This window comes from Ostrea edulis, chromosome 9 (assembly GCF_947568905.1).
Source record: "Ostrea edulis chromosome 9, xbOstEdul1.1, whole genome shotgun sequence".
Lineage (NCBI taxonomy): Eukaryota > Metazoa > Mollusca > Bivalvia > Ostreida > Ostreidae > Ostrea > Ostrea edulis.
This window is the reverse complement of record NC_079172.1, coordinates 11731318-11744295: the sequence shown is the minus strand read 5'-3', so window position 1 is coordinate 11744295 and position 12978 is coordinate 11731318. Positions and strand designations below refer to the sequence as shown.

Below are 12978 nucleotides of genomic sequence, written 5' to 3'. Positions count from 1 at the left end.
CACATATACATAATAAGGGGCGGATCAAAGAGAGTGTGCATGTGGTTAAAAGAAATCTATTTATCCTACAATCTTCCCCATAATTATAAATCTCTACAGAAAAATTTCAAAATGTCAAATTAAGAAAAAATACATATCAGACAGACAGACAGACAGACTGACAATCAGTCGACTAAAAAGTAGATATTCTATATGAAAGTAAATACAATGAAAAGTGAAGATAACGAGCAGTGATCAATCTCATAACTCCTATAAGGAAGACAAAATGGATCCATAGATACACTAGAGGTGGGATCAGGTGCTTAGGAGGAGTAAACATCATCGACCGGTCACACCCGCCGTGAGCCCTATATCTTGATCAGGTAAACGGAGAAATCTGTAGTCAAATCAGTGTGCCAAGAAAGGCCTAACAATCAGTATGAAACACTTCAGACAGCAATTTGACCCAATGACAGGTTGCATTGGCAAACTATATCGTTATAACGACCATAGAATTTGCGAAATGCTGACTTTACACGAGATTATTCAAACCCCTGTAATATCAACGTGTTTTTCAGTAGCCTGCCTCGATTTAAAAACTGATCATACGCAGAACAAGCTCTAATGTATCGAATCAATTGAGAGAAACAAACACCATATGCAGATGATTATGGAATATTGTTGAATAAATATGGGAAGTTGACGATGGAGAAGCCGATGTCATCCCGTTTAAGTTGCGTTGTTAGTTTGCCGTTAACATATGCTCAATACAATATCTAAGTACGAAGCACATGCGGAAGACTATATTGGTTTTTTTATTTCGAGTTCACTGGGATATATCGAATCGACAGAAAGAAAATGATTATATGTTAATACATAATACGTCGTCGATATATCTAAATGTCAAGACAAGAATTTATTTCTCATTTAGAAGCTTTTGAATAAATTCTGTCATATAGAAGCTTTTAAATAAATTCTACATCGTAAGAATATAAAAACGGGTCAACTAACAAAATAGCGCAATCCGTGCCAATCGGATTTCCAACAGGACTGTTGAAAGATCTGATTACCAAATATTACGATTGTCAATGAGGAACTCCAGCATCTTTTTGCTGCAACTTCAGAGTACTTACGCATGGAATCAGAGGGATGTTTAGCAAAGTGAATTTTTGAATGACTAATCACTACATGTGAATATATTTCCTTTTTTTCCATTTTTGTTGACGAGGTAACTGTCTATCATGTTAAATGAAATAACAATATACTTTATTTTAAAAATATATACATAGTAATAACTGTATCAACGTACAAGACAACTAACATCCTAATTATTAGCGTTATGTCGGGAGGCAGCCGTAAAATATGGAAAATATTTAATCAGCAACAAGTAACATGAGCATACTATCTAATAAAATCGGTTTGAAAAAAATAAATCGACTTTTTAAAATCAATTTCCTTGTTTGGCCTCCATCCTAGTGACAAACGTTTTCTGATGTTTTATCATACGGGGATTAATCCATCCATATTGCAACAAAACTTCTTTTCACAAAATGATGTATTTGGGGGTGAAAGCGCAATTGCACTCTGTCATATTAGTGTAAAATTTTAAAATAAAAGTGAATATACAAAGTTCAACTATGTAAAATATCTAAGTGCATTTAAAAATCATTAACTTGAATTTCAACAGTGTTACTGTACAGCGAAAATATTCTTATGGATCCGCGAATGTTGATTGGTCCATTTAGCACTGATCGATTTCATTGTTTATATTCAGTAGTTGCAGGTGCGGGAGGGTAAGCTGGACCGGATGAGGACTGAGGTTGCCCGGGATAGATGGGCGGATCTTGGGGTAGGGGGTTACTGGAGTAACCCTGTTGTGCAGGATATCCATACGGGTAGTTTGCCGGTTGAGGTTGTCCATATTGTGTCGGCATCTGTCCATACTGTGTCGTCTGCTGATGGACATTGTATGCAACAGTCGTGCCGGCTGCAGGAGCAATCACGACGCCCTGGGCTCTTTTCTCTGGGGAAAATACATATAGTTTATAGTGTACCATATTGAAAAGACCAATTTTAAATTATTCATCAGGAGAGTATTTGTCGTTTAGAATGATATTCTGGCTTTTAAAAAAAATCAATATTTTAGCTTTTGTCGTTTTTATTGAAATCATTCTAATGCTATCAAGAAAATATTGTAAAGACGGCTGAAATATATAAAAATACTGATTAAGTGTCTGCATCCATGTAAGAAGGTTATAAGAGAGAGAGAGAGAGAGAGAGAGAGAGAGACGCCAAATGTTCTATACACTTACTTTTGCAGGCGATGACAATGATAACAATGACCACAATAACGATCACGCCGATGACAATGGGAGCGATGATGACTCTGTGCGTAAAAAAACAAATCATCGTAACACAATATACAGCAACGCCGTGATGTGCAAGGTGTCTCCTAAAAGTATTCCCTATTCTCAAGGATACCCATTCCTATTGGATTTTGAAATACTTTATACTGATGCAGTTACACGCAGTACTTATACAATTCCATGAACCCTAAAAAGCATCAATTCCTACACTGTAAAAAATGTGCTTAGATTTTAAACACATAAAAGACGTGTTTAGCACTAACCGTGTTTAGATAGGTGTTTAATGCGTAAACGCATATAACATGACATGTATAATATCTAAACACGTTTAAGCTATTTTTACGTTGCGCGCCGTTTTCTCGCCGTAAAGATAAGAGACAAAGGAAATGATCAGATCAGACTGTGCTTATGGTGGACCAGTGTTGACGATCTAGGCAAGTGTTCAGGACCGTAAATTACATGGAGGCGGAGGAGGCAGCTGCCTCCTCCAACTTTTGAGCCAAAAAAAATAAAATTTAAAGTTCATTAGAATTTATGTTGTTTCCAATAACTAAGAACATGATACCTCCCTTAAAAAGCATTCCAAATCTTTCTCTTAGAATGAGTTAGTCAAGTAACATCTTAGAAGGCCCTAGAATCAAGGATTTTGCACGAAACGTGTTCAGTGTGCACAAAATGTGCTCAGCGTCTGGGGGCCTGGGCCTGGGCGGCCCCCAGACCCCCGCCTAATTTCCTGCCTCCTCCAAATTGAAGGTTAATTTACGGCCCTGAGTGTTTTTCTGGAGGTAAAAAGGAGGTAGTAGTGAAGTGTTTAGCTGTTAAACGCTTATGTGTTTAGAATCTAAACACTTCCATTTATGTGTTTAGACATATTTAATTTCTAAGCACACAAGTGTTTAATTTCTAAACACTTTCTCATACGTGTTTAGAAATTTAACATGTTTAGGATCTAAACATGTAAAAAGAAAAAAAAAAAGGTGTGACAACAAAGTGTTTAGAAAAGTGTTTGAACTCTAAACACATTTTTTACAGTGTATTTGATATTTCAATACTTTAGACATTACCAATCAACATTCAGAGCACACGCTGTCAATATGAAGTGACATCTGAAATATAATCTCTGAAAAGTAACTATCATTCTAGAAATACGAAGTAGGAAAATTCTCATTCATAGGGGTTGTTCAGATGAGCAGGTACAGAGCTCAAACTATACCAACATAGCACACATAAGTTCATATATAAAAATACTGATTAAGTGTCTGCATCCATATCAGGAGGACATGAGAGAGAGAGAGAGAGAGAGAGAGAGAGAGACTCACGCTAAGTTGATGCAGATGGCGCCACTGCAGATGAAACCATCGGGACAACAGTATCCTGTGGAATCGCTGCAGCAATGATAACCATAGAAACAATTCTTTGTCCCACACTTCTCACCCCAAATCCCGGCCACTGAAATTCATAATCATCAAAGGCTGATAGTCTTCATAGAATTACACGATCAAATCTATGTCACAACCACAAAAAACCCAAAAATCAAACCAAAAGCACCTGCAATCAGGAATTCAATTAATCACGAGGCATTCCTGTTTTCTAACATATCTAGATAAATGCGATTTAAATCTCGAGTTTGACATTCAAACCGATTAACTAAACAGTATCAACTTTCTTGCAATTTATTACAATGTTTTTCTGAAACAAAATTCGCGAGCGACATCTTCTAGGAGAATTAAACCAATTTTAAGTAAAATACGATTTCATTTAGCTTCAAGAATGCACTATTTCGTAATCACTGAAAAACATCTCGGTTCAATGGTCGAAATTGATTAATTGCGCAGTTTTTTCATTATTTCATGGCAAACTTTTATTATCTGATTAGGCAGCAGGCTGTGTCTATGTAAATCTACACGGTAACGTTCACAGTGAGAAATTACAATGGATATGATAATTGATAAGAGTGTCTCATTATATATTTAGTGAAAAGATTATTACATGTAAAGTACAACACTAATGATAGGATAGGGGGTTGAGCAAATACACTAGGCTGAAGCTAGCAGCCACTAAGTTAACCAGCAGCCATTAAGCCCGTAAAAGCTAGCAGCCAATAAGAAAATTCATCAAAGGACTGAAACAGACAAAATACTAAAACTTAGCAAATAATCGATCAAAATTGATATGTTTAAAAAAAAACATATTCTTAATCTTAAAGGCAATTGAGCTTACTTGAAAGTTCTTCATGTTGCATCGCATAGTGTCGTAACAACTTAATCTTTGAAGACTCCACAAAAGGAGTATGGACATATGGTAGAGGACACTATCATTTCCTGCCCTCGTTTTGGAGCTGTAAGGGTGCCACGTGGGGGTGCCCGAGAGTGGAATCACTTTTCAGACCTCTCTAATGATTGAATATGGGGTGATAAAATAAACAAAAGTGAAGAAGACATACACGTAGACGACAATGTACAAAAACCCACTGAACACTTAAAACGGGTCACGGCGGCCTTTAACGGCAATTGAACTCACCTGACAGTTCTGAATTTTACAGTTCAAAGAATTCTAATTGATATTAATAGTAACTTTATCTTTGAAAAGTCCATGGAAGGAGTATGGAAGCAGGGTAGGGGACCCAAGGACTATCAATTTCCGCCCTCAGTTTTGGGTTGTGTTGGTACCATCCGGGGTCTACCGAGATTGAGATCACTTTTCACACCTCTCTAATGACTGGATATGTGGTGATCGAACGGAACAAAACTGATAATGTGCCATAGTGGTCTTTAAGGGCAATTGAGTTCACTTGAAAGTTCCTAATTTTTACATCATGTAGGATCATAATGAAGGCAAATAACTTAATCGTTGAAGAGTCCTCAAAACGAGTATGCAGGCAAGGTAGTGGACCCCATATTCAATCATTATAGAAGTCTGAAAAGTGGGCCGACCCTCGGGAGGCCCGAGGTGGTATCCCTATACCTCCAAACTGAGGGTGGAAAATGATAGTCCTAGGGATCCCCTACCTTGTCTCATACTATTACTTCTTTTGTGGACTCGTTAAAGATTAAGTTGTTATTAGCCTTCATTATGACCCTACTTGATGTAAAATTAGGAACTTTCGGATGAGCTCAATTATCCTTTAAAGGCTATTTGACCCATTTTAACGGTTCTTTATATTTGACTTCGTTGTTTTATAGCCCTTTATCAACTTTATTTTATCCCATCACCCCATAGTCAATCATTAGAGTGGTCTTAAAAGTCCCCCCACCCACCTTCGGGAGGCCCCAGATGGTACCTACAGCTCCAAACTGTGGGCGGAAAAGGATAGTCCTAGGAGACTCCTATCTTGTCTGCATACTCCTGTTGTGGACTAAGTTGCTATTAACCTTAATTGTATGTGATGTAAAATTCAGAACGGTCTGGTGATCCCAATTGCCGTCAAGGGCCGCCGTGACCCCCTTGTTACATGTAGTGCTTTATGGGTTCGTATTCATTGTTGTTTATCGTTTTGTCGATTTTGTGTCATTCAATCACCCCATATTCAATCATTAGAGAGGTCTGAAAAGTGTCTCCACCCTCGGACGCCCCCACGTGGTACCCCTACAGCCCCAAACTGAGGGTAGAAAATGATAGCCCAAGGGGTCCCCTACCTTGAGTCCATACTCCTTCTGTAAACTCTTTAAAAATTAATTTATCAACCTTCATTACGACCATATGTGATACAACATGAGGAACTTTCAGGTGAGCTCAAACACCATCAAGTATTACACTTGATAATCAAAATTATGTTTATTGATTGTTTTGATCGATTATATGGTACAATTTAGCATTCCGTCTGAGTACTTTCAGTCCTTTGATACATTTTCTTATTGACTGCTAGCTTCTATGGGCTTATTTAGCTGCTGGTTAGTGGCTGCTACCTTCAGCCAAGTAGAGAATACAGAACATGAATTAATTTGCATAGTAAACACTAAACAAAACATATTGAATATGATAAAAGAGGGTAAGAGAAAAAAATAAAAGAACCAAAAATTATAAAAGAAATCAAAGTATCCAGATGCCTTGATTTGTAATGATGCTGTGTGGGTATACAAGTTATAATAGTACCACTAGCATATTAAAACAAAAATTTCAATAATATGCTGCAATTGCCAAGTGGTGGGAAACATATTGGAACAGTTTTCTAAACAACTATAATGCAAGTTGTACTTGTATTCAAGATGAGGATTTCCTTTTAAAATGAGATTTTTTATGCAATGGAGGAATAAAACGGTGAAGATAACGAACAGTGATCAATCTCATAATTCCTATTAAAAAAATGCAAAATTACGACCTAGGCAAACACGGACCCCTGTGAACACCGGGGATGGGATCAGGTGCCTGGGAGGAGTAAGCGTCCTTCATTAACCGATAGGGGTTGTTGATTCAATGACGGCAAGGCAAGACATCGACATCCTGTTGAACAAAAAAATTCCCTGACTACACGTGCAACATGTGGCCTTGCGTTGCCTTGCTGCAGATTGATGTGATTTAGCTGTCGCTGTATGAAGGGTATCACATGGAGCTAAATAATATCGTCTCGATAGCGTACGCCGGTGAGATTTCCATTGACAATTTGTAGAGGGGTCCTTCCACGTGCTGTTATTCCACCCCACACCATAACGCTACCTCCACCGAATTGTCGACGTTGTACAACACAAGCGTCCTGGTACAGCTCGGATTAGCTCCCCAACGCGCCGATACACTCTACAACGGTCGCCACTGCTATCCAAATGAAATCTGGATTCATCAGTGAACAAAATATTGGCCTAGTCCTGTATTCTGAATCGCAGATGTCGTCTTCACCACGCTAGTCTAGCGATACGATGACGTTGAAGCAGTATTGGGCGCACCGCTGGACGTCTTGGTCTGATGTTGTGCTCGCGCAGACGATTACGCACAGTTCTTGGACTGATTGGTTGAAGTCCAGGAATGCTACGATCAGTCAAACTTGCTGTCTGGAAACGATTTCTCAGGTGCACAAGTCTAATGTGGTTGTCCTGTCGATGTGACGTCACACGAGGACGCCCAGAACGTGGTCGATCCCGAGTGTTACCAGATTGTTGGAAACGTCTCCATAATGACTGGATGGTGTTCCGATGAACTCTAAAGTGTCTTGCTACGATTTGTTTGTGCCTTTCCAGCTTAAAGCATCCCAACAGCACGAATACGTTGGTTTTCGCTGAGTCGTGGCATGACAGAAGGGTAAATTTTGTCAAAACTAAAGTGCTTTCCTTAACGAATAGTGTCCAAAACAAACTTTTAACACTTCTTACTCCAAACAGTATCCGATATTGTTAAAAAACATCACCTTTATCGATTGTTTAGATTTTATAAATATAAACAATAAATATAGAAAAATTATACTATTTTATAATGCACAATTTCTTTTTTTCCGCTAGTATACAATAGATCGGTTAAGTTGGGTTTTGGTACCTGGCTACTTGATAAAGAAAAGTTGGCTACTAATAGCCAGCTACTTGAACCAGGAAAAGTTAGCTACTAGTAGCCAGTTACTAGTAACCCACTACTGAAAGTGAGAAAAGCTAGCTATTAGTAACCATTTACTTGTAATCAGCTACTTGCAAAGAATAAAAGCTATAACTAATGACAGCCGGCTACAAGAAAAGGGTTATTGGGTTTGAATACAATTATTTATAAGGTTTAAGTCATTATTGTACATGTAATACAATTTGCTTTAACATTGGAAGTAAAGTATATGAATAGGAAGGAATTTTAAATCGCAAAATAAGCGTATACACTTGTACATTGTTATGGAGAAAACATGCATTAACTTGTGCATCTACTTATAGTTTTCAAAACAGTACAGTAATTGCTATTTACTTTAATAAATAATTATTTAAACATTGGATATGAAATCAATAATCTTGAAAAATATTTTACTATTCGCCACCATTTGCCTGGTGAAGTGTTGTCGAAGGTTTTTTTTTTTTTCAAAAGTAATTTTTGGAGAACGAATTAAATTCATCAATGACTTTATTTCGAAAACAAATCTACATTTTGTTTTGTTTGGACTGCTTTATCTTTCATCAAACTTCTAACATCAGTGATCACGAGAACGCTGTCTCTACGCCTAATGGTGATATAACCTCTGTAGGTATGTGGAGGTTAATGCATTTATTTGTAATATGAATAAATTTAGAGTACACACCGTCAATATCAGCATAATTGAAAACCTCATCTCGCGGTTGAGTAATGCCTTATTGAGATCTGTTTAATCTGGTAATTAAGGCTCTCATCTCCCTTTGGTATACTGTGTGTACATTGTTTATGAATGGTAAATTGAACTCCTAGACATAATGCGGAGTGTGTGCTACAAAAAAGGGAAGAATAAAAGAATTTGTATTGCTTCTGAGTGCTAGATCTATACATGTTTCAACAATCTTTGGAAAGTTAGTTGGATCATATATTACATTATGAAGGTTCCACTGGCTTTGTAATCTGACGATAGATGTTCAACATGGCGGTTTTGTTTTTTACTTTGAGCGGCAGGCAATGTTATGATAACAACTGACTTTCGCGGCTAAGGCCTTTGTGGGCTTGTCAAATATCATTTCATGACAAAATGTCCAGGAGGGTCCACGCTGGATCAGTCAATGAAACATGACCCTAATTTAAGTCAAGTCACATCGTAGACCATAAGGAGTGAATTAATTCAACCCACTAGGGGTGTGCGTTAATCTAGTGTGCGCGCATTATAACCCGGGTGAATTTTATATAACCGGGTCAATTTAATTATAGAGTACGGGTTTATAATGTCGAAACGGGACGTCCTATATTACATCTAGTGATGTTCTGGAAAGTATAAGCAAAATGAATTGTAGGATACATAATACCATCTCTTGTGTCAAAGATCAGAGATGTATAAATTTACACAATTGTTTATATGGTTTGCCTTTGAAAAACAATCCATAAGCTACCTGATACTGCTCCAATAAGTTGGAGCATCGATTTTAATATACTTCAATGGCTATGCAAATTCACTCTAGTAAAAATCTGATATTAATCAAACCTTGATTCATATTTTAAACAAAGTTTCAACAAATGATAGGAAAATAGCTTACCGACATCAGAGACAAGAAATAAAACCAGACTGAAAAGTACAACCGGAGATTCTGCCACCGATGCCTTCATGTTGATGATAAGGAATAGCAGTGTTCAAACGGAAGTGAATCCATGACAACGATCAACTTTAATATTGTCACGAGTCGAAAATGAAAGCTGGAAGTTTTCTTTCCTGGTCAAATAAGATCATGTTTCCATTTTCATATCGTACCTAGACGTTTTGATTACCTCCCCCCCGCCCCTCTGGGGATTTTTCTACACTATGATTTTTTGAACGTGTGTATAAAATAAAGGTAAATGAAAGTTGTTTGATAAATTTATGTTGGGGCGTTTTCAAGATATGGCCATTTGAATTTATAAAAGGCAAATTCAACATGGCTGTTACGGTGTTCCACACCGCATTAAAAACGTACGTCACATTGTAAACACAAACAACGGGATATAGGGACTTCCCAGAGAGGACATTTGTGAGTGAGAAAAAAGTATTTAAAAAAATAGAAGACAATGTATTAAGGAAAGGGATACATATTTTTAAATGTCTACAAATTCATGTCTTACGAAATTATACGGGGGGGGGGGGGGGGGGGGGGGGGGGGGGGGGGGGGGGGGGGACCGGTGCATTCCATATTTCCATTTTTTTTTTAAAAAACAACCAATGTCCCATCTTCTAAAAATACAAAAAAAAAATTACTATCTTATATCAGATGTTTAATTAAAAAGTGTGTGTCCTATCTAATAAATAAATATATATGTATGATTAAACACCATTTATACTTCACGTACCATCGAGAATGTTTCACTCCAAGTGAAGTATGGTTAGCGTCCAGGGTCGTAGAAGTGAGGATTCTTTAGTGTGCCAACGCCTGTCGCGACAAGGGACCTTCATTTTTAATGTCATATCCGAAATATGAGATTCTCACATCTAAATACCGACCGTTTGGCGAAGGAGCAGCAATCACTACCCATGTTTACATCTTGACATGGGCGGGGCTACTTTGATGTTACTGTTCGTTCTGGAGACTTGGAGAGGGAGATCAATCGTCGCTACACATCTTTAGAGAAGAGGATCCAGAAAGCGTGGGATGAGTACATGACAGATTCATGGTCTACAAGTCACTTCCTCCGTGCCATCTCCATGTGTTACAGCCCTTCAGTCGACACCACTGACTTCGAGTGAACTAAGTGACTTAAAATCATTCCGTGTGTCTTGAAATGAAAAGTGATTTCCTCTTGTGAATAATTCTGGGGCGACGTGACATGACTGTTTGGTGTTCCATGTGTTTGGTTGTGATGTGATATGTCACATATTTTGCAGTTATTATTGTAGTGCTTGTCAAAAATTTATTGTGTAGTGCTTGTTAAATATTTATTTTGTAGTGCTTGTTTGATATTTAATTTGTAGTGCTTGTTTGATATTTATTTATGATGAGAATCAGACGATAAATAAATTTTGAAACTTTCTAGGTTTCTTGTTTATCCATATGCAGAAAGAGGGAAAGAATGAGGCATCCACACAGAACTGAATTAAATGGGATAGAATAGAACAATAAAGCTTCAATTTCATGTCAGCTTGTGTATATAAGAATGAACATGGCTCTGATGATAAATCATAAATTAACAGTTACAAAAATTCATTAAAATTTTTAATTACCAAGTATTATACCTTCATACTCCAAAATACCAAATATATCATACATGTATATCAAGCAATAAAATATAAATAATGTTTATGAATGACTAAAAAAATTGGGAAAATTATTTCTAATAGCCTTTAATCTAATGTATTTTTATTCATATTCAGGAATATATCTTACAAAATTTAATATAAAACCTTCAAATGTCGTAAATTTCTGTTAGTCAGGTATTTGGTATGACAGGTCATTAGTAAGACCCGTTGCATACGTGAAAAATATTTTTTTTGGTTCATCTATAGAAAAATATGTATAGAAAAATGAAGAATTCCTATGTTTCAGACATTCAACTTAATAAGAGGGCGAACGGACCATGGGCGAACAAGTTTTAGGGCGATCGGACTCTGGGCGAACGGGAATAAGGGCGAACGGCGTCATGGGCGAACGCGTTTTAGGGCGAACATACATTCCAAACCAACGATGTTACAAAGCGAACGCTTTTAAAATTAGAATGGTCTTAATGGTGAAATTGTACATTAATTAGAACTCTCCTAGTGGTTGTGTAATACTACATATACACTTTTCTATAATTAGAATTGTCTTCATGGTTTTGCAATACTACACATCTCCATTCTAAGGATGGCCAAGGTCACAAGGACAAATACCATGGTACCGGTAGAAAGATCTTGTCACAAGAATTCTCATGTACAATATGAAAGCTCTAATATTTACCATTTAAAAGTTACGACCAATGTCAAATTTTATAAAAGTAGGTCAAATACCAAGGTCAAAATTGTTGGTACCCACGGAAAGGTCTTATCACAAGGAATATTAATGTGAAACATCAAAGCTCTAGCACTTACTGTTCAAAAGTTATTAGCAAGGTTCAAGTTTTCAAAAAGTGGGTTAAACTAGAATGGTCACTGGGTCAAAAATTTTGGTACACTGTACCCACCGAAAGGTCTTGTCACAAGGAATAATAGTCATGTGAAATATCAAAGCTCCAACACTTACTGTTTAAAAGTTATTAGCAAGGTAAGTTTCAGACAGAATGACCAAAGTCACATGGTCAAACATTTTGGTACCCATCGAAAGGTCTTGTCACAAGGTTAAAGTGTCAGACAGAATTACAGACGGTACAAAAACATTGGAAATGTAAATATCATAAGATGAAAAGAACATCTGCCATTATGATAGTGTGGTGTTATATTTACTTTTTACAATTCATTAAAATGATGTATGTAATTGCTATATACACCATTTCAATTCAACAAGTCGGTTAAAGCTATAATTGGCTGTGATGTTTGGTCGAAAATGGGCTGCAGAATCTGGGGAAAAAGATGTAAAATTCATGCATAGTCCAATACACTTCAATCTAAAAAGATAACTTGAAACTCATCCTAAATCTGGGGCACATTATTTAAAGACAATCCTCCCCTCACCAACAGTCACAAGGACAAAATCTGATATGAATTTTTCCTTATATCAATCATTAAGGAAATTTAACCCTGGTATTATGTAACTTTATATTGATAAATTGAATGGGAATGATTGATCAACAGAAAGTCGGTTTCCTTATCTTGTGCAATACCATAATTATGAAGAACGATAGTGTGTGATACGTTTTCCCAAGGTCATCTAACATATTGTTTTCTTCTTCAAATCAATAGCCCCAATATATGTTCTAGCCTAGAACAGAAATATTTCACAAGGTTTTTAATCTTCATGACCTGTTGAATAAGATTCAGAAATTAAACCAAGCAATTGTTTCCTCCATTTTAGCACAAAATGACAACCATGAAATTTAACCCAAAATACAATCAAATCCTGCACTTATGGAATGCTGAAATTTCCCTCCAGCAACCTTTAAAATCTGTATCAACCCAGCTCTT

At 36.8% G+C, this 12978-nt stretch overlaps 2 protein-coding genes across 4 annotated transcripts in view; both read right to left on the bottom strand.

Moving 5' to 3' along the window:
* Positions 1 to 1223: 1223 nt before the first annotated feature.
* LOC125659726 (protein shisa-5-like) lies at positions 1224 to 9605 on the bottom strand. Its single transcript, XM_048891496.2, has 4 exons — positions 9455 to 9605; positions 3665 to 3794; positions 2292 to 2365; positions 1224 to 2002 (listed from the first exon to the last, which is right to left on the bottom strand). The coding sequence occupies exons 1-4, from the start codon at positions 9522 to 9524 to the stop codon at positions 1737 to 1739; spliced, it is 540 nt and encodes a 179-aa protein (XP_048747453.2). The 5' UTR covers positions 9525 to 9605; the 3' UTR covers positions 1224 to 1736.
* Positions 9606 to 11080: 1475 nt separating this feature from the next.
* LOC125658701 (telomeric repeat-binding factor 2-interacting protein 1-like) overlaps positions 11081 to 12978 on the bottom strand; it is a 37949-nt gene continuing 36051 nt past the window's right edge. For all 3 annotated transcript variants that reach the window (XM_048890063.2, XM_048890065.2, XM_048890066.2), the window contains exon 13: positions 11081 to 12978. This exon is cut by the window's right edge and continues 2428 nt beyond it. The gene's annotated coding sequence lies outside the window, so the exon portion shown is untranslated.

What these genes read in the sequence shown, in the direction of transcription:
- LOC125659726 (XM_048891496.2), bottom strand. Translation starts at nt 9,524, where the DNA reads ATGAAGGCATCGGTGGCAGAATCTCCGGTTGTACTTTTCAGTCTGGTT. An exon ending in GCCATCTGCATCAACTTAGC is followed by an intron (nt 2,366 to 3,664) that starts GTGAGTCTCTCT and finishes TTTTACGCACAG; the next exon opens with AGTCATCATCGCTCCCATTG. An exon ending in CATTGTCATCGCCTGCAAAA is followed by an intron (nt 2,003 to 2,291) that starts GTAAGTGTATAG and finishes TATTTTCCCCAG; the next exon opens with AGAAAAGAGCCCAGGGCGTC.